We start from the raw sequence: 26,122 nt of genomic DNA on the forward strand, positions 1-26,122 counted from the left end.
ATGTTTATAAGACTAAAATAAATGCATCATGAGACCCAATTGCTGGAAACGCCAAATTAAGGTAGAAAATGCATAGGAAACACTAGTGCAAAGTGAAATAATCAGGACAACTGCTGCAAAGGTGGACATGTGATGGCAGTTTCTTCCTGCAGGTTTGGTTATCCTGTCTTTTACCTTTTGTGGTGTTTCTTCCCTTTTTCTACTTAAAAGATGACTTATCAATTCACCTTTTAAATTTTTGCTATTAAATGGAAAGAGGCAATTAGTTTAGGGGAAATTTTGTCTAAAGACAAAGTAAATCTGAACTCATTTAGGCTTTTGAATAAACAAGAACATAAAATCTTTTAATTATATAAGATACACACACACAGTGTGATCAAAAACTACGGTGAATGTTTAAATTAAAAAAATTCATTATAGTAAAAGGCACATTGCTATTAATCCCCCTCAAAATTCTCCCCGTGTCTTCGAACACACCCCGTCGTTTTTGCCACTTTCGGAAGCAGTTCTGGAAGTCCTCTTTCGCAAGGGTCTTTAATTGCGCTGTCGTGGCTGCCTCAATGTCCTGAATCATTTTGACTTTGGGGAAGAGCCTGAAATCGCACAGTGCCAGATTCTGCGAATAAGGTGATGAGAACACACCATAATGTTTTTATTTGACAGAAATTACCATAAACCAGAAGCGATGTGTGATGCGGAGCGTTGTCATGATGGAAGATGATTAATTATGGCACACTGTAAGCACACCTCTCAGCCGTAGCTCACACCCGACTGACTGCACCAAACAAGTTGAAACTTGTCACACACCGTTACTAAGGTTCAACACGCCACTTCCCGTATTAAAGATCCCTGCCTTTCTGTTGGATGGCACTCGGCAGCAGCATTCACCGTATTTGTTCATCATACTTCGTATATACGTATATACATATACAGAGAGAGCCAAAAAAGTGTATACACATTTTAAGAAAGGAAAAAACTGTATGAAAATTGATGCTAGCATTCATTTGATTAACGCCATCTTTTGAGCAAATGACATACTACACATTGCTGCGTAATTCAATTCAAGTTCAAAAAGTAACACATAGATAACATCTCTTAAAATGTGTGTACATTTTTTGGCACCCCCGGTATATACATGCGTGTGTGTACATATATACACACACATATATACATATACACACACAATATATATAGTATGTACTGTATATACACATACATACACACACACACACACACACACACACACATAAATAAATAAATAAAATTCCAGTATGTAGAGGGAGAAAACTGTTTCAGGGACATCTTAGTTTTGGGTTTATTTTGTTGCTAAGGTTTATGTCAGAGTTCCGGAAATACCTCCTGTGCAGCTCTTTCCTTGGAACCCAACCCGCTGCTTATTTAATTGAAGTCTTGTTGTTGTTGTGTTTGTAAGTTTTTTCAATTATGTATTAAATTATGCTAAGGAAAGAGCTATATTATTTTCCTATTAACTAATAAAATAAAAACTCTAAGTTAAGGAGATAATTATCTCTACAGTTAGACTGAGACTTTTTTTCTTTCTTGAGAGCTGTTATTTATTCAAAAGACTTTCAAGTACTGTGCTTAGTGAATGAATGCTCGCTTTGTGAAAAAGTTGGAAATTTTAACAGTTGTTGATTGAACATTAAATTTCTGTATTCTGATTATAATCTGAGGTAAAGTAATTCTTCCCTTCCTTCTAAATCCAAGATCCATTGCATCTGCCTTTGATCCCTTACAAAAGCATGGCACTGTGGAAACCACGTGAATAATTGCAAAACGCGGTCTGCTCTTTTCCAGGGTATACGCAGGAGGAGAAGATCGAGATTGCCCACAGGCACTTGATCCCGAAGCAGCTGGAACAGCACGGCCTGACTCCTCAGCAGATCCAGGTCCCGCAGGTCACGACACTTGACATCATCACCAGGTGAGTCAGCCATCTTGCGACTTCTTTAATGTTTGAATCCGAGACGGCGATTTTCTGGCAACTCACAGCAGCCATTTTTCTCTCTCCAGCAGATTCCCAGCAAGCATTTCCGCAGCTATTGATTTGCATGGGCCTGTATATTAGGCAGAAATTCATCAAGATAGCATTCAGAGTATCTTCGTGGCCAAGGACTTTACCTGAGCCAGAATCTCAACCTTTCCACAATAGCAGTAGAAGGGATTAATCTGATAAACTAAGAACCAAAAACATGGAAAATATTGAGACACCTTTTATGGCCCTTAAAAGTTGGATCTTAAAAGTTGAAATCTCTTAAGTGAGACGCTGCTTTCAGACATCTGTTTTAAGTTATTCAGATTTTCTTTTCTCCGCTTTGAGAGATTTTAAAAGTCCTTCGAGTTTTCATCTCCAGAATTAACACTGGACCAGTAGAGAAGGAGCTTTCCCAAGTTAGTTACCAAGGGCTTACGCCTGTGGCAAGCAGTACGTTATCTGAGTCGCTTATTGCTTAGCCTAATGTATCAGCTGCGTGTTTCAATGGACAATAGGCCCTGTTGAGAGTGTGTGTCTGCAGTAGCCTCTCTGCTCCCCTGCCTCGGCATTGCGTCATCTGGCAGCTGTGTCCCTGCCAAGTGCTCCGCACGCAGCCTTTCCCAGGACGGGCTGTTTTTCAAGAGAAGTGAAATATCTCCTCATTTTGAACTTGGACTTAGAGTTTGGCCAGTCACACTGCTTTTTGATCTAAGCCAGCCTTCTTTGGAAGTCCATTTAAATTTATGTACAAAACAGTAAGACTACATCTGACCAGGGAGTTCCTTTTCTTGACTTGTGATTTACTGTGTGGATAATGCCAGGACAAATAAATTAGGTGGTTTGTGTGCCAAAGTCTTCCAGCAATGTCGTTATTCCAAATAACAGCCCTGTTGCCTTTGGGTAGTTTTTAAGAAGTCACCTAACCTTTTTGATAGCTTCCCCATCTGTACAATATGACTGATAGAGTAATTATCCATCGCTTATCTGGATCTAAATAATAATGACTCCGAAGAGTAAGCACTGTTTGTGTTTCCCAGTTGTTGCCTGAAGAACTATTTTATTTTTTTATCTACTTGTAGCTCAAACCATCAGGTCATAAAAGTGATGGATATTAGGACATTTCTCTGAGCACTTTTAAAAAAACAGCACAGGTATTTGCTAGTCCATTCAAGTTTCAGATATTGAGTTCGCAGACTTAGGACATGGGTTTTCATCTGTTCGTGTGTCGTAGTCACTGCCCCATAATGTTCAGGAGGAGTGCGGGGAACCTTGGAAGGCGTCTAGGCCTCCTTGCCTCGCAGCCAGTCCTCCTGATTCTTCCGTGCTCTTGTGCTCACTGCTCCTTGGGGGTAAATGGAATCGTTATAAAGGTGGTCTTTCTACTCCCCTCCCATACTTTCCTAAAAAAAATACCAAGTTCTGCCCTGCAGCAGCACCTGGAATCTAAGTATAACTCCTCCCTTGTGCAGCCCCTCTAGCATTAAAACAAATGCTGTCTCAGGCCCACGCCCTACAAATGCTCTCCTTCAAACTGCACTTCTGTCCTCTTGACCCACTTTCAAGACTCTGAGTATCCCAATGAGTCTTCTGTTGAATGACTGCTGTGACATCAATGTCCCTTTTTAAAATTCAACACGCACAGTGGAGCTCAGTATTTCAGATGTCACCTGGACAGCTCATAGTATAAGAAGAGCACTGGTTTTCTCAGTCTGGCGATCACAGTGTACCTGTATCTCCAGAGTCCGAGCTGCTTAGGTCATCCTCCAGACTGTTGCACTTGCAGTTACCTAACATCTTTAGTTCTTTTGCGTGTGAATTTCTGCGAAGCTTGGTCGGTGCCATTCTGTGTTGGTAGGGCTGAATTTCTGAAAGCCCAAATGTGGACGTTTGCAGCTGTGTCTGTCGTTTTGTTGCCTCAGCGACCATCATAGCAGACTGATGTTTTTCATATCGATTATCACCATGGACATGAATTTTACGTCCTCTGAAAATTGGCATGTATGGCGTGTTCATGCTCAAGTCATTGCTCAGAAACGTTAGCCAGTTCTTATCTGACACTGGTGATTCTTCACTTTGCAGTTTAAAAATACCAAGTAGGGGTTGGTGTGTGCACTTTCCTTCAGTCCGCTATTAATGTTACGCTGTCTGCATTTGTTCCTGGCCCATTCTTATTCTAAACGCCTTAAAAAAAGGTGTTTCGGTGTTGTCCTTATTATTTTTGACAAGCTCCAATTCATTCTGAACTTCTGGTACCAGGACTGCGTGTTCATGCCTTTCCTGCATAAGCTTCCCCAGACCCTCTAATATGAGCTCATGAGAGAGTTGTCCAGGAAGTGACGTCGGGTTTGGGGTTTTGTTTCTACGCATGGTTTATTTTTAAGGGACTGTCCTGCTTCCTTCCTTCCTGAGATTATGTGCCTTTGTGTAATATGGATTTTATCCTTACAGCCTCCCATCCTTTTGATGGAAATGAGTTTTACTTTGAGAGTGTGTCATCAAGAGCTTTAATTTGTCTTTTCTCAGAAGTTAAAAAATCTGCATCTCTAGCAATCTGTCCGTCAAAAGACAGTCGGATAAACAAGAGGTGGTTCTTATATACAATAGAGTATTACTCGGCCACAAAAATGAATGACATCTTACCATTGGCGACAGTGTGGGTGGCCCGGGAGGGTATTGTGCTGAGTGAATTAAGTCAGACTGACAAAGACAAATTCCACATGATCTCACTGATATGTGGAATCAGAACAGAAACAGACTCAGATACAGAGAGCAAACTGATGGTTGCCTGAGGGGAAGAGGGTGGGGGGCAGGGCTGGGTGAAAAAAGGGAAGGGATTAAGTAGTACAAATTGACAGGTACAGAATATCACGAGGATGGAAAGTACAGCACAGGGAATGTAGTCAGTACTATTGTAATCATCGTGTGTGGTGCCGGGTGGGTCCTAGACTTATCAGGCATCACTTTGTAAGTTACAGAAATGTCTAACCACTATGCTGTACACCTGAAACTCATGTAATATTGAATGCCAACTGTCATTGAAAAATTAAAATGTAAAAAAATCTGCTTCCCTAAAGTCTAGAATATATGTCTGATTGCCCAATGCAGTCCAGTTTTTCAGATAAAACTGCATTCTCTACCTGATATTGCCTGTTCAAATCCTGCCAAAAATGGTTGTACTGTGTAATGGTTTGTGAAGTGGTTTATGGAATTTGCGTCTAACATACAAGCTTTTTAAGACAGCTCTGCTTACCCACATTTAGTATCTGTTACACAAAATCACAATGCTTGCGTCACTTACTGTTCTTTCCGTAGTAGTCTCTACAATGAAAATTCACTGAATAGAGGTGATGAGCACAGTTCCTAGTAAAAAGTAGATTTCTGTCTCCAATTATGTTTTGCTTTAGTGGGAAAAGAATGTTCTGTTTTTCAGATTCTGTCAGCACTATTGCAAGTGTAATAAATGTATCTAGAAGTTTCTTAAGTTGACATATTTTGTGTAAGAAAGCTCTTACACATATCAGCAAGGAGTAAAGGACATTTCACAAGCTGCGGTTTAACTTGGGCACTAGAAATGGAAGAACGAGGGGTTCGTTTGTAAGTCCAGGTCATAGTTCAAGAGAACCTATATAAAGGTAAAAGGTGTAGCTGAGAATACCGCTGAATATTTAAGAAATAACAACCCTTTAATAAGTAGTTTTTTAAACATGAGGGAGTTAGTACTCAAGAAAGTGTAATGAACTTTTAAATGTATACTGTTTCTTGCATGTAAATGCTAATCACGTTACTTCTATTTTCACTACCCAATTTTGGTATTTAGGCAAAAATTAAATCTTTTTGTCTGATGACAGGTATACCAGAGAGGCAGGGGTTCGCTCTCTGGATCGGAAGCTTGGGGCCATTTGCCGAGCTGTTGCTGTGAAAGTGGCAGAAGGACAGCATAAAGAAGCCAAGTTGGACCGTTCTGATGCGACGGAGGGAGAAGGTCTGTGACCTTGAGGGGCTGGGGGGGGGGGATGGCGAGGAGTGAGTGACAGAAGAGGGCTGTGTGCGGAGGGTTGGTGCGGGGTAGCCTCAGAGCAAAGGCACGGACTGCTCCCCCAGCCAGTGCATCCAGTGAGGAAGTAAGAACTTGGCCTGTGATGTATTTTATCAAGAGAATTCTCTTTTACAAAGAGCAGCATTTGAGCTGGAATAATACCACGTACTAGTGCTGTAAGGATATAGTTCTCCAGATGTGTAACGATGGTCAGCTTTGTGTATGGGTTCCGGCGTTCTCTTTTTCCTTCTGATTCAGATTGTTAAGTCTTTCAATATTTATAGCCGAGAAAGCGGTTACAACAGTAAGAGACCCAGGCTGTCCGCGTGCTGCTGGCAGGCGGGTCTCTGCCCTCAGGATGGCTGCACCACGCATGATCCGTTTTATCACACTTTCTTTGATAGCCACCCAATTGAAATGTAATTTAAATTACTTTAAAAAAAATAATGTGGAGGTGATGGCAGGCAAAGAAAGGGAAGGGTTCTGTTACTAGAATTTATCAAATACAAACTTTTTTTTTGGTACCCAAGTAAAATGTTTTGACTTCCTGCCTAGTCGTGGGTGGGGTCCCTATTCACCCTAGCATATTGCTACACGGGCTTCCCAGACTTGCTCTGACAAACGTGACTCCAGCGGTAGGGAACTGGAAACTTCGCTCATAGGAAAGAGATTTATTAGCTGTTCTGCTGTATCCATGAAGGAGTCTGGGGAGTGTGGTTGAGAAGCCGTGATTTGTGGCAGGCTCAGGGAGCAGATCACGACTCATCGTCCCCACTTTTCAGCCCGTTGCTAAGCACTGTGCATTAACAGCAGTAGCATCGGCAAAGCAGACATTTGTGGAGTCCTCCTTCCAGCGCGATGCGTCTCCCCGCTCCCACTGGTTCCTTTCTCCCGGGAGCAAACCCCCGTCTTCTGGTGACGGAGGCGGGTAGGGAGTCTAAGCTCTGATTATTTCTTGCCGACTTTAGCATTCTTCGTCTTTAGGCCCACTCCTCACCCATGTTTTCAGGTGTACCTCAAATTCCTGAGCCTTTGTGGCCCTCCTCCCCCAAGGACATTAAGGCTTCCACCTTCTCCAGCCTGCTAAGTGTGTTGCTTCTCGTCCATCCACTTTCTGTTTTCCAAAATGTTGCCAGCATCTCGTATCAGCTGTTGCCTTTTTATTCTTTTTGTTCTTGTGGGTTTTTCCTTTTTTTGTTTCTGAATTGTCATTTTAATAGGATTTAGAGAGCAACTAAAGATAAACACATGCTCAGACCACTATTTTCAAAAATCCAAATAATTAAAAAGTGCCGCGGGTGAATGAGAACCTATCAGAAATTGAATCACTGGTGTGGGAGGAATGGTGGGGAAGGGGATTAAGAAGTACAAACTCCCAGTTGTAAAATCAGTCACAGGGATGTAAAGTACAGCACAGGGAATATAGTCAGTAATGTCGTCGTAACTGGATGGTGCCAGGTGGGTACTACACTTTCTGTGGTGGCCACTGTGCCGTGCACCTAAAACTAATGTAATTGCATGTCAACTTAGTTAAAAAGACATTTCAAAGAAGTTTCCAGGAGCCAAAACTGGAATCACTGGTATAGCTCACAGGGACAGTGGAGAATGGAGGTGCTTTTCCCTTTTTTCTTACACTTTTTCTTAATAACATTTCTTTTTTTCTAGCTCAGTTTATTGTAAGGACACAGTATCTAATACACATAACATTCAAAATATGTGTTAATTGACTTTTTTAAAATTTATTTTTCAATTACAGTTGACGTACAATATTACATGAGTTTCAGGTACAGCGTAGTGGTTAGACATTCATGTCACTTAACAGAGTGATTTCCCCCCGTAAGTCTCCCTTTTTCCCTTTCTACGTGTACGGCCTACATCCTCCCAAATTTCCCATTTTTGTTCTTGGAACACTCTCTGTACACTATAGCCATAAGCAACTGAGCCAGTGTTTTTTTGTTCTTGTCTGTGAGTAGAAAGACAGAGAGAGCTTATGGAGTGAACTCTTTGAAAATTGTGTTTAGGATTTATTTAGATGGTGTGTTTTGGGGGGTCGGGGTTGTTTTTTTTTCATTCTTTAATTTTTATTGGGGGATATTTGGGAACAGTGTGTTTTTCCAGGACCCCTGAGCTCCATGTCAAAGTCATTTTCAATCTAGTTGTGAAGGGTGCAGCTCACTGGCCCATGTGGGAATCAAACGGGCAACTTTGTTAAGAAGTCGCGCTCTAACCAACTGAGCCAACTGGCCACCCTAGATGGTGTGTTTTTGATGATAATACATTCAGAGGGATTTGATGTCAAAAGGAAACTTCATAGTTACATAGTACTCAGTGTTTATATTTCTATACATCTGTGATCGTATTAGCTATTTAAAGGTAATCCAGAAATATTCAAGAACTTGTTCATACAGCTTGTGAACTGTGGGAGAACATACAGATTTTCGTGATAACATTTGTTTTTTGATCCATGATTCACAGAAAAAAATCCTAAATGGTAACGTAGGGGGTGGCCGGTTAGCTCAGTTGGTTAGAGCGTGGTGCTAATAACACCAAGGTTGCTGGTTCGATCCCCACATGGGTCACTATGAGCTGTGCCCTCCTTAAAAGGGGAAAAAAAAAAAAAAAAACCACTGTTCTCTACATGGTAATATAGTTAAGCATGTAACTATATATTTGGTAGTTAAAGTATATTTGGTATATTTGGGTAGTTAAAGTATTACTGAGAACATCCAGATGAATAAATAATTAGCATAAATACTTTTCTCTTGAGGATAGTTTTGGTTGTAGTTTTTATTAGAGGCATGTGAACTATAAGCTGGTTTTAAGATTGTAAGATACCCCTGAGTTACTGTAGATGACTGTCCTCCAGATTTCAGTAAGATAATTATAAGCTAATCCTGAATTGGTGTTTTATGACCTCAACCAAGCCCAAAGAAGAATTTCTACAAAGTCTCTATTAGGGTTTCGTGCCACAGAGTTCAAATGGAGCTAGCTTAGTAACTGAAAGTTTCTCATTTAGAAATGAATTATTTAAAATTAGAGTGTTTTAGAAATTTCAAGTAATACAGTGAGGGAGTTGTTTTTAATGTTAAAAATATTGCTAGAGTTAGAGTTACTGCCAGGAAAAAAAGTAATGTCAGGCCACAAGCTTCAAAACAGGCAGAAACCTTTCCAGCGTATCAAACAAACTTTGTGGAGAAGGCCCAGAGACACTGGTCTGTGTGAACAGTTTGTTTTTGTATTTGTGGGGTCTTAACTGGCAGTTAAACAGAACAAAAATACCAGCGTTTGAAAGGCAGGTGGGATCATAGAAAGATAATAGTTGCTCTTTGTTAGAGGAAGAATTTTTATGGTTTCGGTCACTTACTTATAAATATGGAATTAGTTCATAAAAGCAGCACGGCCTGTGTCTTTCTGTATGTTATTAGTGTATTCCGAACTGTGCTTTTCCTTTCTGGGATATTAGTTGGTTTGAGAGATAAAAGTAGTGGCTAAAGTTTTATTCTGCTTTTTGCCTGCCTTTAGCCAAGGACAGATGTTCTCTGTATTCAATTTGCATGGTTGGATGCTTCTCTGTAGAATCAGGCCAATGTCCGTTTCTTCAAGTACTCAGGTACCAGCGATGTCTGTTAATATCTAGTAAGATTTTTCCCTCAAGAAGTATCCTCAGCAGAAGGATTTGTATTATAACCAAGCCTTATGAAGTTTTTCAGAATATGGAGCACTCTCAATTATTTTTGAAAAACAGTAATATTTATTAGAGAAGCTACATTAAATTTAATGAATCTCAAGATGTTAGTTTTTTATTCTCATAGAAGTCATCTGAAAAACTGATTAGGAAAAAAGGGACAATATTTACACAAATTTAACAATTATTCATGAGGTGTGTTAGATATTATTATAATTAAGCTTTTTAAATGTCCCTTAAAGCAATACTGTAACTGTTTATATTATGGCAATCTCAGATAAACACAGGAAAAATGAATAAACTGGCCAACTGATGGTAAGTGAATGGGTACTTGGGGCCGTTGGCTGCGGTAAATCGGGAAATCATTCTAGCTTCAGGAACGACTAACGCAGATAGTCTGATACCTGGTCGTGGAAGTCGTCCAGCTTTGTTCTTAAAGATTGCCTTGGCTACTGTAAGTCCTTCAGATAGCCATATAATTTTAAAATCAGCTTGTCAGTTTCTACCAGTAAATAAGTAAATACATAACCTGATACTTTGATTGTGATTACATTGAATCTCAATCACTTGGAGAGAATTGACAATTTGATATCGTCTTATGATTGATGACTACCTTTATTTAAGTCTTAATAAATGTATTTTAATAGTTTTCAGTGGTGAGCTTTTGCATATTTTTTCTTTAGATAAATTCCTAATTATTTGATCTTTATGTGTGTATTACTATACATGGTATTTTTAATTATTTTCTAATTCTTTTTGTTGCTAGTGTATGGGAATACTATACTGACCTATATCCAGCAGACTTGCCAGATTGACTTATTAATTCTAACTGTAGATTCTTTTGCATTTTCTTGTATACTGTCAATCATCACATATGTAAATAAGGTCAGTTTTTACTTTTTACTTTCTGATCATTATACCTTTCATTTCATTTCTTTCCTAATATACTGTTGGGACCTCCAGGAAAATGTTGAATAGAAATAGACAAAGTAGGCAGGAAAAAAGCCTGTGAAGAAATTACCAGCCATTCTAGCCTTTGTGTTGTATCATTGGGCCACCACTCATCACACCTAATTGACTATCATAAAATCTCGGTTGAATACGATTCTCAGTAGCTGTCTAGTTTGACTCTGATTTAACTCATAAATCCCTTCACAACATTCCCCAATAAACACTGTGCCTTGCCTGTTGGACTGTGTTCACACACACATCTTCATAAATTGGCTGTCTCCCAGTCCACAGGAAAATGGAAGCTGTAAATTGGAAAAGGGGCTAAGTGGTTGGGTGGTATGAGTCAGAAGGAGTCGGATTTGATGTCCATGAAAACATGCCTGCCCTCTGGTGGTAGTTCCCTGGGCCCCTGCTGGCCACAAAACATGGGGCTGGCTGGACCACAGATCTTACTGAGTCTGGATCTCAGTTGAACTGAGTTGCATTTTGACACGTATTGTTTCTCTGACATATGTGCCTTGTGGAGAAAGTGAAATCAACCTGATGTGGAGGAAGACGGCAGATGCAATATGCTTAAGTTTTTGGTAGATCCTTACCAGACAGCTTCACAGTTAAAGGTACAGCAAAACAAATTACCTGAATTTTACTGTGCTAGTTCCCTTACTCACTTTATTCTCCCAGTCCACCGCACTCTTCACCGTCGGCAGGACTGCTGGCTGAGGAAGGCTTCCTGCCACTTCGGTGAGCCTTTGGTGCCAAAGGGCAGGAGCATACCATGTCCTCACCGGTCTACCTGTCTGCGCCCACCCACTGCTGGGCGGTCTTCTTTCCCCCCACTCACTTCCTAAGTTCTCTCTTCTTTTAGCCCTTCTCACGTCCAGTTCTCTGGGACACTCAGCTTCTGTCGGGCTCCTTTCAGGGTTCTTGGTTGTGGCTTCCTGCCATTGACTTCTCAAGCCCAAAGCGTGCTTTGTGGTAGTTAAGTGTGACTCCTTTGTAACCAAAACAGGAAGCTGTTCCTGCAGGAGAATCAGGTACTTTTGACCCTTTTCCTGGCTGTTGTCATGAATTCATTTCTTACACTGATGGAAAATCTATTTTTCAGAAGTAACCTCTGCACTTCGTGTAACTTTCCGCTAATTCTTTGTCTTTCACTTCGTGGAGCAGTCTTCTAGTTGTTGCAGGATCTGGCCCTTAGCCTTTGCATTAGTTCTCTAGTGCTGTGTAACAAATCACCCCAGAACTTAGTACATTAAAGCCTTTCACATTTGTCATCTCACGGGATCTGTGGGTCAGGAAGCCAGGAGCAGCTGAGCTGGCTCGTTCTGGCCCGAGACCGCTCATGACGTTACAGTCAAGCTGTCGTCCGACCGAACGTTCGAGTCAGGGAGCGTCTGCTTCCAGGCTCACTGACGTGGTTGTGAACAGACCTCGGTGCCTGCTGACCGTTGGCCAGATCTGCAGATCCACACCACGCAGGCCTCTCCAGGGCTCGCGACATGGCCGCTGGCCTCCTTGGAGAGTGTGGGATGTGGAGGGAGACACAGCCCGAGACAGAAGCTGCTGTGATCTGTTATAATCACCACTTCTGCCACATTCTGTTGGTCACACACACCAACCTGGTGTGGTGAGAGATGGCACAGCATGGGCTGTCAGGACCATCTTGAAGGCTGGCCTTCCCGGGTGTTTTGGGTGGGGGTTTTTTGTGGGTTTTTTGCTTATTTTAAACAAGGCTTTTGTACGTTTCATTTCTAGTAATACAACCCCTATTTCCAAGAGTTGAAATAGTTTGTTTAGAGTTCTAAAGAAAACCTATGATTTGGGCTATTAATGGAGAGTGGAAATGTGAGTGCTACAAGAACCAGTTCAGAACAGTGGGCCTTCGGGGAGAAAAGCTCGGTGAGACCCACGAGCACACGAATCCCTCTTCAGCAGCAGTTCGTGTTCGGAGAACCTTTGTCAGCGTTCAATTAGGATTGTGTTGTTTTGGCATGTGGACATTAAAAAAAAACTGTGTTAGTGGTCTTTAGTGAAACAAGGATAATTGGGAATTTTCTGTTACTGGGTTCCACTTACCTATAAAAGTCCTCAAGCATTTTAACCTAAATCCCATATTTTCCTTTCTGACTAGAGTCAGAACAAAAAAAGAGAGAGTAATTTGTGAGTGTGCCTCTGACCCCAAAAACCACAGACCAGATAATTTGGCTGTTTATTTGTGATTGTTATTCTCCGAAGTCAGATTTTTCGTTTCTGGAGCAATGCCTGCGTCTGGTGGTAAAAGGTCTTTGAACACAGTGTGACAAGTCACAATTTTAATATGATTATGGGGGCTGAACTTAAATTGCCCTGCGCTTCCCTAATCTTTAAGCAGCGTAACTTTGACAGCTGTTTATCCCTATGGAATGGACTATTTAAGAGGTTCGGTTCAGTAGTCGTCACCGTCTCATAAGACACTTGATTGTCAGAAGGACTTCGCTGAGCTGGCATTGGCATTTGTGCTGTTGAAATCATCCGTCAGACTCGGGCTAATTTCTTATCAAAGACACAGGTCGCACAGGTGGGGCTGAGAAGTTTGAATTCAGCTTTGCATTTTCAGTATTTACAGTGCTGCTTCCTCTGTTCCTGCTGACCTTTTCTGTGACTGTATTAATGGCTCAGGACAAATAAAGAAACATTTCTAATAGTCAAAGGAGCTAGGGCTAACTGTTCAGAAATACGGACTTCAGAGCGAGTTTTAGTCCCAAGGCACTTGGCGGGCTGGTTCTGAAAGCTTTGGGGCTTGTAGGGTGCTGTTCCAGCTGGCTGGATTTTGCAAACCAAGATTATAAAAAAGTTAAATCTAGAGATAAGACTTTCTATGCTAAATCCTTTGCATTTGGTGGGATATTAGTCCAAACAGCTAAAGCAGGTGGGGGTGTGTTATTGAGATGAAAATACCATGTTGGCACGCACTGCCGATATTGTGACAACATACTAGATATTCTTGTGACGTTTACACTGATTCACTCATCAGTATCGGCTGGTTGAAGAGATTTATTGGTCTGTGTAGACCAGAAAGAAGCTGAACAGCAATGAAGGAAAAACCCTGTTTATGTATGATAGGAGCCAAACGTTTGTTATTTAAATTCTGTTTTGGGACAGGAAAATCAAATACTGTCAAAAAATTTAAAAGTCATTGTTCCATTTAACAAATCATACAGGAAGATTCAGTGGCCTTTGGGTGTTGTTGTCATACATTATCCAAACCAGGCTTTAAAGTTATCAGATACTAAAAACAATACTTAACTTTTTTTAGTATTACAAATGGTCTCTGCATTTTAACTACTAATGAAAACAATTCTCCAAGACTATTTCCTGACTCTCTCATATAGAAAATGAGATGTATTAATGCAGAAAACCCACTGGAGACGGGTAAAAGCTCGCGTGTGGTACAAAAGTAGGATCCTGTGTATTGGACTCTCGTATAATATTAATTCATTTAATCAGTGAGTCAGCTAGCATTTACTGAGCACCTACTGTATGCCGGCTTCTGGATTGGATTCTGGGAAACATGGAAGCGAGCTACCAGCAAGTAGGCAGGTTAATCCATTGGGGGAGGTAGACATATAAATAGATAATTTTTAGGTGGGAGATAAATGCTGGTTTTTAAAGTGCTGTGTAGGCACTGAATTGATCATTGAAAGCTTCATTTTATTTATTATAGAATTGTAAATTTCTTAAAGGGCTTTTAGTAAATTGAGACAAAGTATTAATTTGCTTACATCTTAAAATTAATTTTAATGGATAAATGAATGGAAAAAAAAGTTTTCCCAGTACTCTTTTTTGATATTCTTTATTTTCATCAATAGGTAACTTTACTAAAATTCAGAAATAGTTCACAATCATAATTTCCATCTATATCGCAATAGTTACTGTGTAGTAAAATGCTTAGTAGGTAAACTTGAAAGAAATTGTATTTAGTAATATTAAGGTTATTTTACCGTCCCCAAAACAATGAACATATTGGCAGAAAGGCCTTAAGAGACTTTCTTGCTAGCATGAAGCTTTTTCTGGGCATGTGGTATTTGATCCACACGGATTTCTCCATTACAACTGGTTCCTTTAAAAAAAAAAAAAGATTGAACATATGCAGGCACAAATACCTTCCCCGGCCTGGTCAGTAACTTGAATCTCAGTTGCATTTAGCACACTTTCTCTGGCTGGGGAGCATGGTTTTCTGGAAAAGACTAATGTGCAACTGACAGCACAAATTATACGGTTGGAAACATTCAGGTTTTTCTGATTTGTTTTTAAAATACTTTGTTTTCCCCTTTCTGCCTTCCCAAGAGGAGGTTCTCAGATGCATTGTATCCATAGTTGGTTTAACTCAGCGGAAGAAGTAACAAAACCACTTACAATCTTAGCATCTCAGCTCACTTTTTAAAGTAGACTCAGTTTAGGGGGGAAAAAAAACCTCCCTCATTTTTATAACTGCACCTCATTGCGCCTAAACAGGGGGTCTGGATCCACGTACACACCAGGTGTGCTCAAGAGTAACGTGTGAACACGATCCTTCATTGGTTCATGCACAACCTCTGCTCGCAGTGTTACTACACCTCGTGCACAGTGCTCACAAGTACAGTTCGGCAAAACAACCTGTGTCATTTTGCTCCTACTTCAGAATTCAGGAGCCCAGTGTGGTTGGATTCAACTTGCAAAGAAATTTTTCAATTATTCAGTAATACTTTTTGTTACATAATTAATTTTACTGGTTAAAAATGTTTGCTTGACAAAAATCAGCGTTATTAAAAACTGAGTAATTTTTTGGCAAGTCAACTTAGTAAGTATTTTGGTGATTTGTCCGCAGATGTTACTAAGCTTGAAGAATTAAATAGCCCCAATTCTTGTTATAGTAAACAGTTTAATTCTTGTTACAGATCAAGAATCGGGGTCCCGGTTTCTTACCCAAGATTGTGCTCCATGAATGTTAGTTGAGTTACGGTCTGGCTGGTGGTATCGTTCTGCCTAAAAGGCATTCCAGACTGAGGGGCAGCTACAGTTGGAAAGGAGAGTCAACGCTATATTGTTGTGGGTCTTGAATGCAACTCTTAGAAGTTAGGAATTTGCTTAATTTGTGAAGAAAAACTAGTGAAGAAATTTAGGTCTAGAAGCAGTGTAATTACACCAGTGATTTAGAAAAACTCATTTACAAATAGTGAATAAAATGGATAGTGGGAAAGCTAGATAGAGAACTCAAATTGGTAGGCTACTGTGATAATTCAGGCATGAAGGATAATTGTCATTTATAAACTTCCTGGAATGTGCTTCCTGAAATGCCTAAAATGTTCTAAGCATTTTATGTATTAACTCATTTAATCCTCTAATGACCCAACACCCTATATGGTGTTGTTTTTAGGCACAGAAGATTGTCACATTCCCAAAATTCACAGCTAGTTCATGTCAGTCAGGATTTTAACCTAGGCACACTGGCTCTGAATCTAAACTCGGTGGTTATGTTATGCTTCGTTATTCCTGTATAGCCTATATCCATCATCCACGTAACATCTGTGTGAAGTGTAGGTACTGTTTCTGTCATTTCAGATGAGGAAGTGAAAGCTTAAAGAGATTAGGGAAGTGAACAATCCAAAAAGGAAGTTCAGAAAGCAATTCCATTTACAGTAGCATCTGAGAGAATTAAATACTTAAGATGAAATCTCACCAAGGAGATGAAAGACATGTAAGCTGGAAACTACAAAACATTGCCAGAAAGAAATTTAAAAAGTAAATGGAAAGATATGTGTTCCAGGATACGAAGACTTAACATTGTTAAGATCGACGCATTCAATGCAATCTCTTCCAGAGAAATGGAAAAGCCAGACTTCAGATTCATATGGAATTGGAATGGGCCCCAAATATCCAAAACCATCTTAAAAAAGAACTAACTGGAGGACCCACACCTCCTGACTTTGAACTTTCTACAAAGCTTCAGTAATTCAGCCAGTGTGGTGCTGGAACAAGGACAGTCAGATATATCAGTGGAATAGAATAGAAAGGACAGAAATAAAGGCTAATGTATGGTCAAGTGACTTTTAACCAGGAAGCCAAGACCATTCAGTGGGGAAAGGAAAGTCTTTTTAACAAATGGTGCTGGGAAAACTGGACACCCACATGCAAAAGAATCAGGTTGGACCCTTATACCATATACAAAAATTCACTGAAAACTGATCAGTGACCTAAGCTTAAGAGATAAAATTATAAAACTCTTAGAATAAACCATGAGGGAAGAGCTTCATGACATTAGATTTGGCAATGACGTCATGGATATGACACCAAAGCATAGGCAACAAAAGAGAAACGAGATAAATTGGACTTCATCAAAATTAGAAACTTTTACCCAATAAACTTGAATTTAAAAAGATAAAAATAAATCGAAAAAAATAAAAATTAAAAACTTTGTGTAACAAAACTATCAAGAAAGTAAAAAATAACCTACAGAATGGGAGAAAAAACTTGCAAATCATACAGCTGATAAGAGATTGATATCCAGAAAAAAAACAACTTAATTCAGAAATGAACAAAGGACTTGAATGCACATTTCTCCAAAAAAGATAGACAAATGGCCAATAAGTACACGGAAGGATGGTTGACATCATTAGTCCTTAGATAAATACAAATGAAAACCACAAGGAGATATTACTTCACACCTAGTACCAATGGCCATAATAAAAAAAAAAGTGGAAAATAACAAGTGTTGGTGATGATGTGGAGAAATTGGAACCCTCGTGCATTGACGGTGGGAATGTAAAATGGCACATCTCCTGTAAAAAACAACTCATCAGTTCACCAAAAAATAAAACCTAGAACCACCAGACACCCAGCAGTTCCACTCATAGATATAAACCCCAGAGTCAAAAGCGGGGACCCAGACAGCAGGGCTCATGGCAGCTTTTCTAGACTGATTTGAGGTTGGGACAACAGGTGCCCTTGGCCGGGTGGGAGGCAGGAGTCCTGTGCTGTCTGCTCTGCCGTGGGCTTCCCGCAGTCGGGTTAACCCCCCCAGTCTCAGTATTTTTTAGTGTAAAATGGACGGTTGGACCAGGTCTTTGACTTTCTGCCCAGTTTTTAAACTTTTGTATGTCATGGTTCCAGCCTATGCTTCTTGAATTCCTGCTCCTTCCTGCCCTGCGCTGAGCCTCAGAACGAGACCTGGGCGTGTCCAGGGAACTGCTTCCCTGGATGGTGTTAGTGTGACAGAAACAAGGAGTATTGGTTTCTGTTGGAGCGTTAACCCCGTTCTGGGCCTGGTCTGATCGCTGGCTGGTATGTGTGCACACCCCGTCCGTCCCTCCTCCCTCCCTGCCTCGCATGCAGTGGAAAACTGCTCTTTGTGAAAATGAATGCTTTTTTCCATAATCTCGAGGGGTTTCTCTTATCACCGTACCACAAAACACAGCTTTTGAACGCCCGAGACCGGGCTTGACAGTGTGGTGTGTGCTTCAAGTTAGCAGTGCGTAGACTGTAGAAAGTGGGGACTCACCTTTCCTGTCTGCAGTGTAATGATTACAGGGGGCCAGGGCTGTCCGTGCTGAGGCGGACTTGTTCTGCCACGTTCTGGGCAACTGTCGGTGTTGGGAGCCTTGTTGTGTTCCTGGCCTGCGCTGTCTCCATGGGTTGGATCACCTCTCAGGAGACGCCATTTGTTGCAAGATTTATTCGAAAAGCAAGAAACTTTTTATTTAACAGAAAGCTGCTGGAGTTTCCTAAGACACTACATCCTTCCGTCCTTCCCCCTTACGGCCCCTCTTCATAGCTTTCTTTCTCCCTTCTTGCCACGATGACTGGCTCTGGGGCTGCTTCCATTGAAACCGTGTTCCTCTGGCAGAGGGAAAGGGGGTGGAAAGGAACACTTGCTCGTGCCCAGGGACAGTTGCTTTGGGAAGCCTGGTCGTCCCTCCTGAGGAGTTTGGGGCTATGGAATTGTCCTTCCCTAATAGTCGTGATACCCTCACTCCAGTCTGGCTGAGCGGCCCACCCGGGGCACGCCCACATCTCCCTCTTGCTCCACCAGCAGCCTGTGCTGCTGTCATCCCCTTGGTGACACCCTCCCCATCCTGCCTGCCTCCTGAATTAGACGCAAAGCAGGTCGATAATACCGAGGAAAGAGCTGGGAGGTACCTCGGGCAGAGGAAACCAACTGACACACACCTGAGCTCCCTCCCGTTTTCGGAACAATTTCGTTTTCTTCTCAGTGAAGAAATAGTTGAAGAGAGGGGTTGAGCTAGCTTATTCTATTCGTTTTATTTTTCCATGGCCTTTCTTTTCAACCTCTATTTAATCGCACTTTATTACTTTTAAGAATACACTTCAAAGTTGTAAAGAGAATTTTACTACACAAATAATAGTAATATGTGTTATAGTATAGGGCAGCGTCTTGATTCCTAATACCTTTTTCTTTTTTCTTACATGTATTTCATTTCTGTGACTCCCAGCAGTGGATTGACTGTGGACAAGGCCCTGTCTGGGGGGTTCTGGGTGGAACAAGGTGGTAGAGAGCAGTTTATTCTCTTCTAATGAAGGGCTGTGAGGTTAAGACACGTGAGTCTTAGAAGTGTATTAAGTATTCGTCTAAATACTAGTTCCTCTCATCTCTACATAGGAAAGATTTAAGCATTCCTAAATTCTCCCAGCTACTCTCAGCATACTGTAATTATTATGGTTTTACTGATTCAAAAAGCAGATACCAAAGGCTGGGACTTTTTTCAAGGCCAACTAAGAAGCCAGAGCCAGAATGGGAGACTATGGTTTACTGGCTATTTCATTCTGTAATCTTAATCTCCTAACTTGGGGAGTAACTTCTGTAAACATTTTAGGTTGTATCATTACATTCATTCTCATATATATTTATAGTATATTAGCAAAACTCATGCCATGTGAAATTTTATACCCTCCTCTTTCCTCAATTTGATGTTTCAAAAGAATTTTCTGACGTTACTTAGAAACATTTGGGAAACAGTGGTAGAGCCTGTATTTCATCAGGTGGCTGTACCAGTTTGCTTAACCATGTTCCTGATGTTGAGATTTACATTGGATCGAACGTTTGCTGTTACACATAGTAGGACCGCAGTGAGTAGCTGTGTTGTTGCTTCATTCATTGTCCGAACAACAGTTGTCCTCAAGGACACCTTCCTGCAGAATAGAATCACTGGGTCTGAGATTTTGAATATTTGGGAGGCTTTCAGTGTATTGACAAATCGTTTTCCTGAAAGATTGAACCAATTTATATTTCCATAAGCAACAGTGTTTCAGACAATCTCGTTAACATCGATCTTTGTTGTTTCTTAAACTTGTTTACTAGTTACTTTATTTTGGTAACCAGAAAATGGTATCCTGCTTTTAATTAAATTTCACTTCTTGGTGAAATTAATCAATTTTTCATGTGACATCTAACCATTTGTTAAGAACACTATTGTAGCCCCAGAGAAGGACAGAGAAGGAGAAAATGTTGCGATGCCAGTAGGAAGATTTGTGGGACAGGGTCCATGTTATATTGAGAAATCGAACTTCTTCAATTATGTTCGCCTAGCCTGGAAAAGTCCATCTTGTTAGAATGTTACGGTGCGGGGAAGGCCAGCAGTGAGTCCTGGAGACTGGCTCTGTCCCCTCTCAGTGCTGATCCCTTCTGGCCAGGGCGCGCGTGGCACCAGAGCTTGAGCAGCCCTGAAAAGCTTGTGCACGCGACTCAGAAGGTGCAGCTGTAACCGGGGTCTCGCTCTTGAGTGGCATCTTTGTGAGATGTTTTACTTGTTTGTTGTTTTAATGAGGAATCAAAGTGTGGATCCCATGAAAATCTAGTATTTCCTTACTCTCACTTTCCATTACACAAGGTCCAGTGGCTGATTCTTAAAATCCAATGCTAGCCTGTCTTTCCTGATCAGCTGGCACCATTTCTGACTTAAGCTTTACTTCTCTGGGCTTGTGTTCTAATGATGGAACACCTTGAAGCACAGATGAGTGCTAAGTTTATTGAATTTTTCATGACACAGCTGCTGCGCCTACAGCCTGAAGTAAATTGCCATCTTTTACATGATAAGGTCTCGTTGCATTAGAAGTGGCTCTCCCCGCCCCACTCCCTTAGTGCTTAGAGCACCGAGTACACTACTCCACTCCGCTGGGAAAGGGCTGCATGTCCTAAAGCATCGGTTACATAATTGCGGTTGGCTCTCACCCATCCTGCTTTACTCCCTCCTGTGACAGTGGAAGCCAGGCTGGCAACAGAAAAGCCCATCACACAGTACAACAGGCTAGAGAAACCCGCAGCCTCCTGCGTCGGCTGAAGTTTCAGAGGCCTTCGTCTTTAGGCTGCAGTAACCTTACACAGATAGTGCCTTTCTGTCTGTGTGGTAATTTAAATGAAGCGGTAACGCCTGCTTTCTGTTCTGCTCGGGATCTACGTGTAGCTGAACTATCATCTGACTGCCTTCCCACCCTTGGTCACTGACATTGCTTAGATAGGTTGCAAACAGAAAATCTCCCATTTCCACAAGCTATTGAGTGACCCAGTAATTGCTAGGTTTTGTGAAACAGACAAGCACTCTAAGAAGTTGGAAAGATCAAGTGACATTGCAGAGAGAGGACGTGAGAATATGTGTAACTCAGGATCTACACTTAGGATGCAGTGTGACGCTGCCCTTTGCCGTCTGCAGAGGATTTGCTCTCTAACTCTCACAGGAGTTCTGCGGAGACACGGTGGTGAGAGGCGGAATGCTCTGGATACAGTCAGAGAGCCAGCAAGTGGCAGGAAACCTGAACCACTTTCTGCTTCTCTCTTGTATCGGTCACGTGACTCGGTCTTGTAGAGGAGCCCCACGGGCCCAGAGGAGAGGAGACTGACCTTCATCTGAAGGTCACCCCAAGGCTGTCATAGCCGGAGGTCACTTAGGCACACTCCGGGATGTCTCCAGTTGTCTCTGCAGTCTACAGTGAGGGTCTAATATTGTTAAACATACTCAGTAATCGCTTCAGGAAGGAAAGGAGTTAGTGAAAAACAGTTCTTTTAACTTCATGAGCTATCAGAATGGGAGAGTCGTAGCAAAACAAAAATATTTAGATACACAATGGTGTATCTAAATATTAGGTGACTTTATAATTATTATATGGTGTGTGTGTGTGTGTGTGTGTGTGTGTGTGTGTGTGTGTATAAAACATTTCCAGAAGGAAAGGTGTGTGTAAAAGGGTAATAAAGATAGTATTTTAAAACATTTCATGAAATAGTACAAGAACTAGAATTATGGCAAAATTAAAAGAAAAAAGCTAGGAGTGAGGAAGAATAGAGCCAAATATTTCCTACATTTTTGAAGCCTCTACTCTACTCATTTTAGATTTCTGTCTCCCGACTTAAGTAACATTTCTCTTTACTCAAACTGGAATTACAAAGACCCTCAGGAAACATGGTCTCCTCGGTCAGTTGGTTCCTGCTCCCCGCATGTCAGGGCTCAAACCCACACGAGTCAGTACTTTGACAAGTTGTCCCCAACCGAGGCTCTTAGGCAGGTAAGGAAATAGTCCGTTATGACAGGGATTTCCTCTTCCCAGCCTGGCACTGCCAGTTATATTTATTTTAATTGGAAAATGATAATCTTACTGTTTAGCTTTATGATTACGAAAGCGGTGTCGCTTATTTGGGTTCTACCAGGAAACAGGACGTCTGATAGGACCCCTCTGAAGAGGGAATTTAAAAGCTTGGGTTCCGTGGCTCTAACCGAATTGTACAGGTAGTCTACTGCATTTGACCCTTGACATCTGGCCTCTACGGGCCATTAGTTGATGAGTGCCAGGCATTGATCTTGGCTAAAGAACATAATGGTTAAAAAGAAAACAGCAAGGTCACTACCCTCCTGGAGTGAAAGTAAGTGAACAGGCAGAGCACCATGTCACCTCACAGGGCTCTTGAAAGACTAAGTCTTCTGCCCGAGCCCCAGGTGCACTGGCGAGGGTCTCTGCCTTATAAATGCATAAAGGCAACTGGACTGCTGGTGTCAGGGGTGTCCAACTGCTAACGAATTCCAAAACCTGCCAGTCCCTGGGAATCTCTAATGTTTTCTCTCTCAGGTTGCAGAGAACACCTCGTAGAAGACACAAAGGCTGAATCGATCGGGGACACCACTGACTTGGCTCTGCCACCGGAAATGCCAATCCTGATTGATTTCCACGCTCTGAAGGACATCCTCGGGCCCCCGATGTACGAAATGGAGGTACTCATTCTCATGTTTACATTGGTGCACACCAGTTTCCTCTGGGGGCTGCTTACTAGATTAGGGTGTTTTAGCATCTGGAGTTCGTCTTACAGTTGGAAACCTGCTTTCTCTGTACTCGATTTTAGTGCTTCCTTTGATAATACAGCTTTTCAGAGCCCGAGACCCTGGCCATGGCCTCTTTCAGAAACGCAGTGTGACCTTCCTCTGCCATCTGGTCCCGTGTCAGAACAGTGTGTCATTCTGCATGCCTCTTGTATGTGCTCTAATTAAGGATTTCACTGTGCTATCAAAGGCTTGGGGGAAGGAAGTCGGGAAACAGCCTCGCACAACATACCTGAAAAGGTGAGCCTCACTGCAGCTGCAGAGCGCTCTAGTGCGGGTCCAGGCGGAGTCCTCCAGCAGCCCATGGTCTCCTTGTCAGCACTTCCTTCCGGTTAAACCCACAGACAGGTCTAGCCCGGCTTCCACCTTTCTCCCACCAGGACTGAGTTGAGGCAGCTGGATGGAAACAGGTGTTTGAATCTGACTGCTGAGGCATTTTGATCATTTCATAGGATGCTTCTGGGAGCTTTTATTTACAGCTTAGTTACTAGAAAAAGTGTGTTTCTTACTTCTGATGGATCACGTGGGGAATGAAGGCAACGGCAGTGAAAAGGGATCTCCAGGGTTCTGGCTAAAGCGACCGGATATCTGTGTGGCAGTGCCATTCACTGAGATTGGAAAGACTAGTGGGGGAGGGGGTGAAAAAGCAATTGGAAGCTCCATTTTGAACATGAGTCTGAAAAACCTGTGAGGCATCTGAGTGGCTACCCTTGGACGTGCAGATCACTGCTCAGAGGAGAGATCCGAAATGGAGATAAAAATCCAAGAGTTGTCAGAAAATAGAGGATCAAGTCCCAGAATGTTGAGTTCACCCAAGGAAAGTACGTGTAGAGAAGAGCAGACAGAGCAGACTAAGGAACAGCAACCAGGTAAGGGGAACAGGCTGCTGTGCTCCAGGAGGAGGGAACGGCCGTGCTGTCTGTTGGATTTGACAGTGTGGAGGTTGGCAGTGGGTCGTGGGGACGGTAGTAGACTCAGGAGTGTTGAAGAGAGAATGGGAGCTGGGGAAATCAAATTAATGAGGAGGCAACTGGCTTCTGAAGTCTGGCTGTGATGACAGCGAGAAATGAGGCAGCTGGAAAGGAGCGTGGAGGTCAGCGGGACAGTGCTTCGTGAGAATAATCCAGAAGGGAGCAGGACTGATGTGCCTGGAGGGGGGTGTCCCCAAGTCTTCGGGAAGTGAGAAGGGGTGGGATCCAAAGTGTGAGGGAGAAAGTGGTCTGCGCGAGGGTGCCCGCTGCGTGTACTGAAGCCGGGCACAAACATGGGTCTTCCCAAGGAAATGACTGTAACGATGGGTCACAGGTGTTTTTCATTGCCCAGAGAGAAGGAAGCGAGGACAGGGCTGCTCCGTAATGAGAAGCTGGTAGAACTGACGGTCTTGAGTACACGTGGGCGTGAAGGATCCGACGCAGAGGTCGGGGAGCGGGTGTTGGAAGTGCAGGTTCACAGGAGGAGTGGTACCCTTGCTGACCAGGACCTGGGAGAGGCGAGTTAGGTGAGGAAGCTGCTCTTGGAGTTAGCGGCGGGTCAGAGGGCATATTGGCTGCACAGACTCAGGGCAGTGCTGCGGGCAGAGCTGTGTATGAGGAAGACGAAGCCGGCTCCCCCAGGCCCAGCTTGGGGAAGGAGGCGGGATGGGCCCTGAGGGCAGCGGGCAGCGGCAGCTTCCTCACGGGGTGACTACATGGCTCTTTGCAGGTGGCTGTAGAATTGGGGGGTTCAGGGACACAAAGCTCCCCCACTGTGGTAGCACACACATTGGTTCCTGCCACCACCAGACTCCCTAGAAAGAAACAGCTACTGCCCCCAATCACCAAAAAAGAAATCCCTGCTGTTTTTAGAATCCTGCTTCTGTGCCTGCGTTGAACGACCTTACACCGGCCTTGGGGCTCTTTACTTTCACGATGACAGGTCTGCAAAATGCGTTGGTACAAAAAGTGTTCCTGACCTTGAGAATGACAGTGAGGAAGAAAGGTGACAGGCACGCTTGTACTCAAGAATTACGTCCCCTGAGACTTCTGTAAACTGCTTGAAAAATGAGTTCTAGGAGCGTAGTCTGAATTTCAAATTTAGGAATATATCTTAATAGTATCTTAAGTTGCCTTTTCAAATACAGTCAAGTTTCCTAAAGAAACAAGACCAGCCAGACCCACTTTTTAAAAAATACAGTAAAATGAAAGCTCTCCCTGCAGGCTGAGAGGAAGAGTGGGTACAGCGCAGGCATCTGGGTTCAGGCCAGGTGTGGGCAGAGGGACGCGTCACTAACTGATCTGGTCAGTGGTGTGGTGGCCGTCGGCAGTAGTCAACTCAGTGACAATCGCTTTCATTGATGACACGAACATCTTTGGGGAGGAATGAGGCTCTTGTCACTTCCATTTTCATCCTAGTGACGTATCCCAGCGTCCCAGGCTTGCAGTTGACAAAAAAAGAAAAAAAAGAGAGAGATCCTATTTATCTCTGGTGACACAGATGGTAATTGTAGTGACACAAACCGTCAGAACAAGTAAGCTCCAGGCTTTCCAGGATACATTTAACTTTGAGCCTCTAAACCAGCCATCCCAGCCACAAGTGCCTACATCCTGTCCAGCCTGCTCATCCCAAGACTGCCGCCTGAGTATGCTTTGCTCTGTATTGGCTGCTGACAGTGGTGTGTGCTCATCTGGAGGTCACTGCCCTTGTAAGAGAAGAATAATGATAGAGGGAAAAGAGGCCAGACGTGCAAATGTTAAAGGCATCCTGAACAGAGCACACTGAGGTGAACCTCAGGAGGTCCCATTCAGGTTACTGGCCTTTGAGACAGAAAACCAGGCACCAGAAATGGGCGGGCTGTGGACACGCACAAACTGCCCAACAGAACCACGGCCATAAATGGCCCTGCAGCCCCTGCGTTTCAGCAAGCTGTGCCCACGCCCATAGGATGGCAGAGATGTGCACGTTTGGTCTGGCCAGGGCCCCACCACAAGCTCGCGGGGCCAAGACAAGGCCCCGCTGGGAGGGTCTGAAAGCAGCGGTGCTTAGCAGTGCCAGGATCAGCTCGGATGGGCTGTTGAGTGCTGCTACAAGAGGGCAGGGTGGACCCAGCACTTCTCCAGGGAAACGTAACCTGACATCCCCTT

General features: G+C 42.7%; 1 protein-coding gene across 1 annotated transcript in view; it reads left to right on the forward strand.

Moving 5' to 3' along the window:
- LONP2 (lon peptidase 2, peroxisomal) overlaps positions 1–26,122 on the forward strand; it is a 63,973-nt gene that overhangs the window by 31,346 nt on the left and 6,505 nt on the right. Inside the window, exons 10-12 of the mRNA XM_081032503.1 lie at positions 1,819–1,945; positions 5,845–5,978; positions 22,756–22,898. Of these exons, the coding sequence (XP_080888629.1) occupies positions 1,819–1,945; positions 5,845–5,978; positions 22,756–22,898 (404 nt within the window). The remainder of the gene's footprint in view (positions 1–1,818; positions 1,946–5,844; positions 5,979–22,755; positions 22,899–26,122) is intronic.

Source organism: Rhinolophus hipposideros (assembly GCF_964194185.1).
Source record: "Rhinolophus hipposideros genome assembly, chromosome: 21".
NCBI classification, from domain to species: domain Eukaryota; kingdom Metazoa; phylum Chordata; class Mammalia; order Chiroptera; family Rhinolophidae; genus Rhinolophus; species Rhinolophus hipposideros.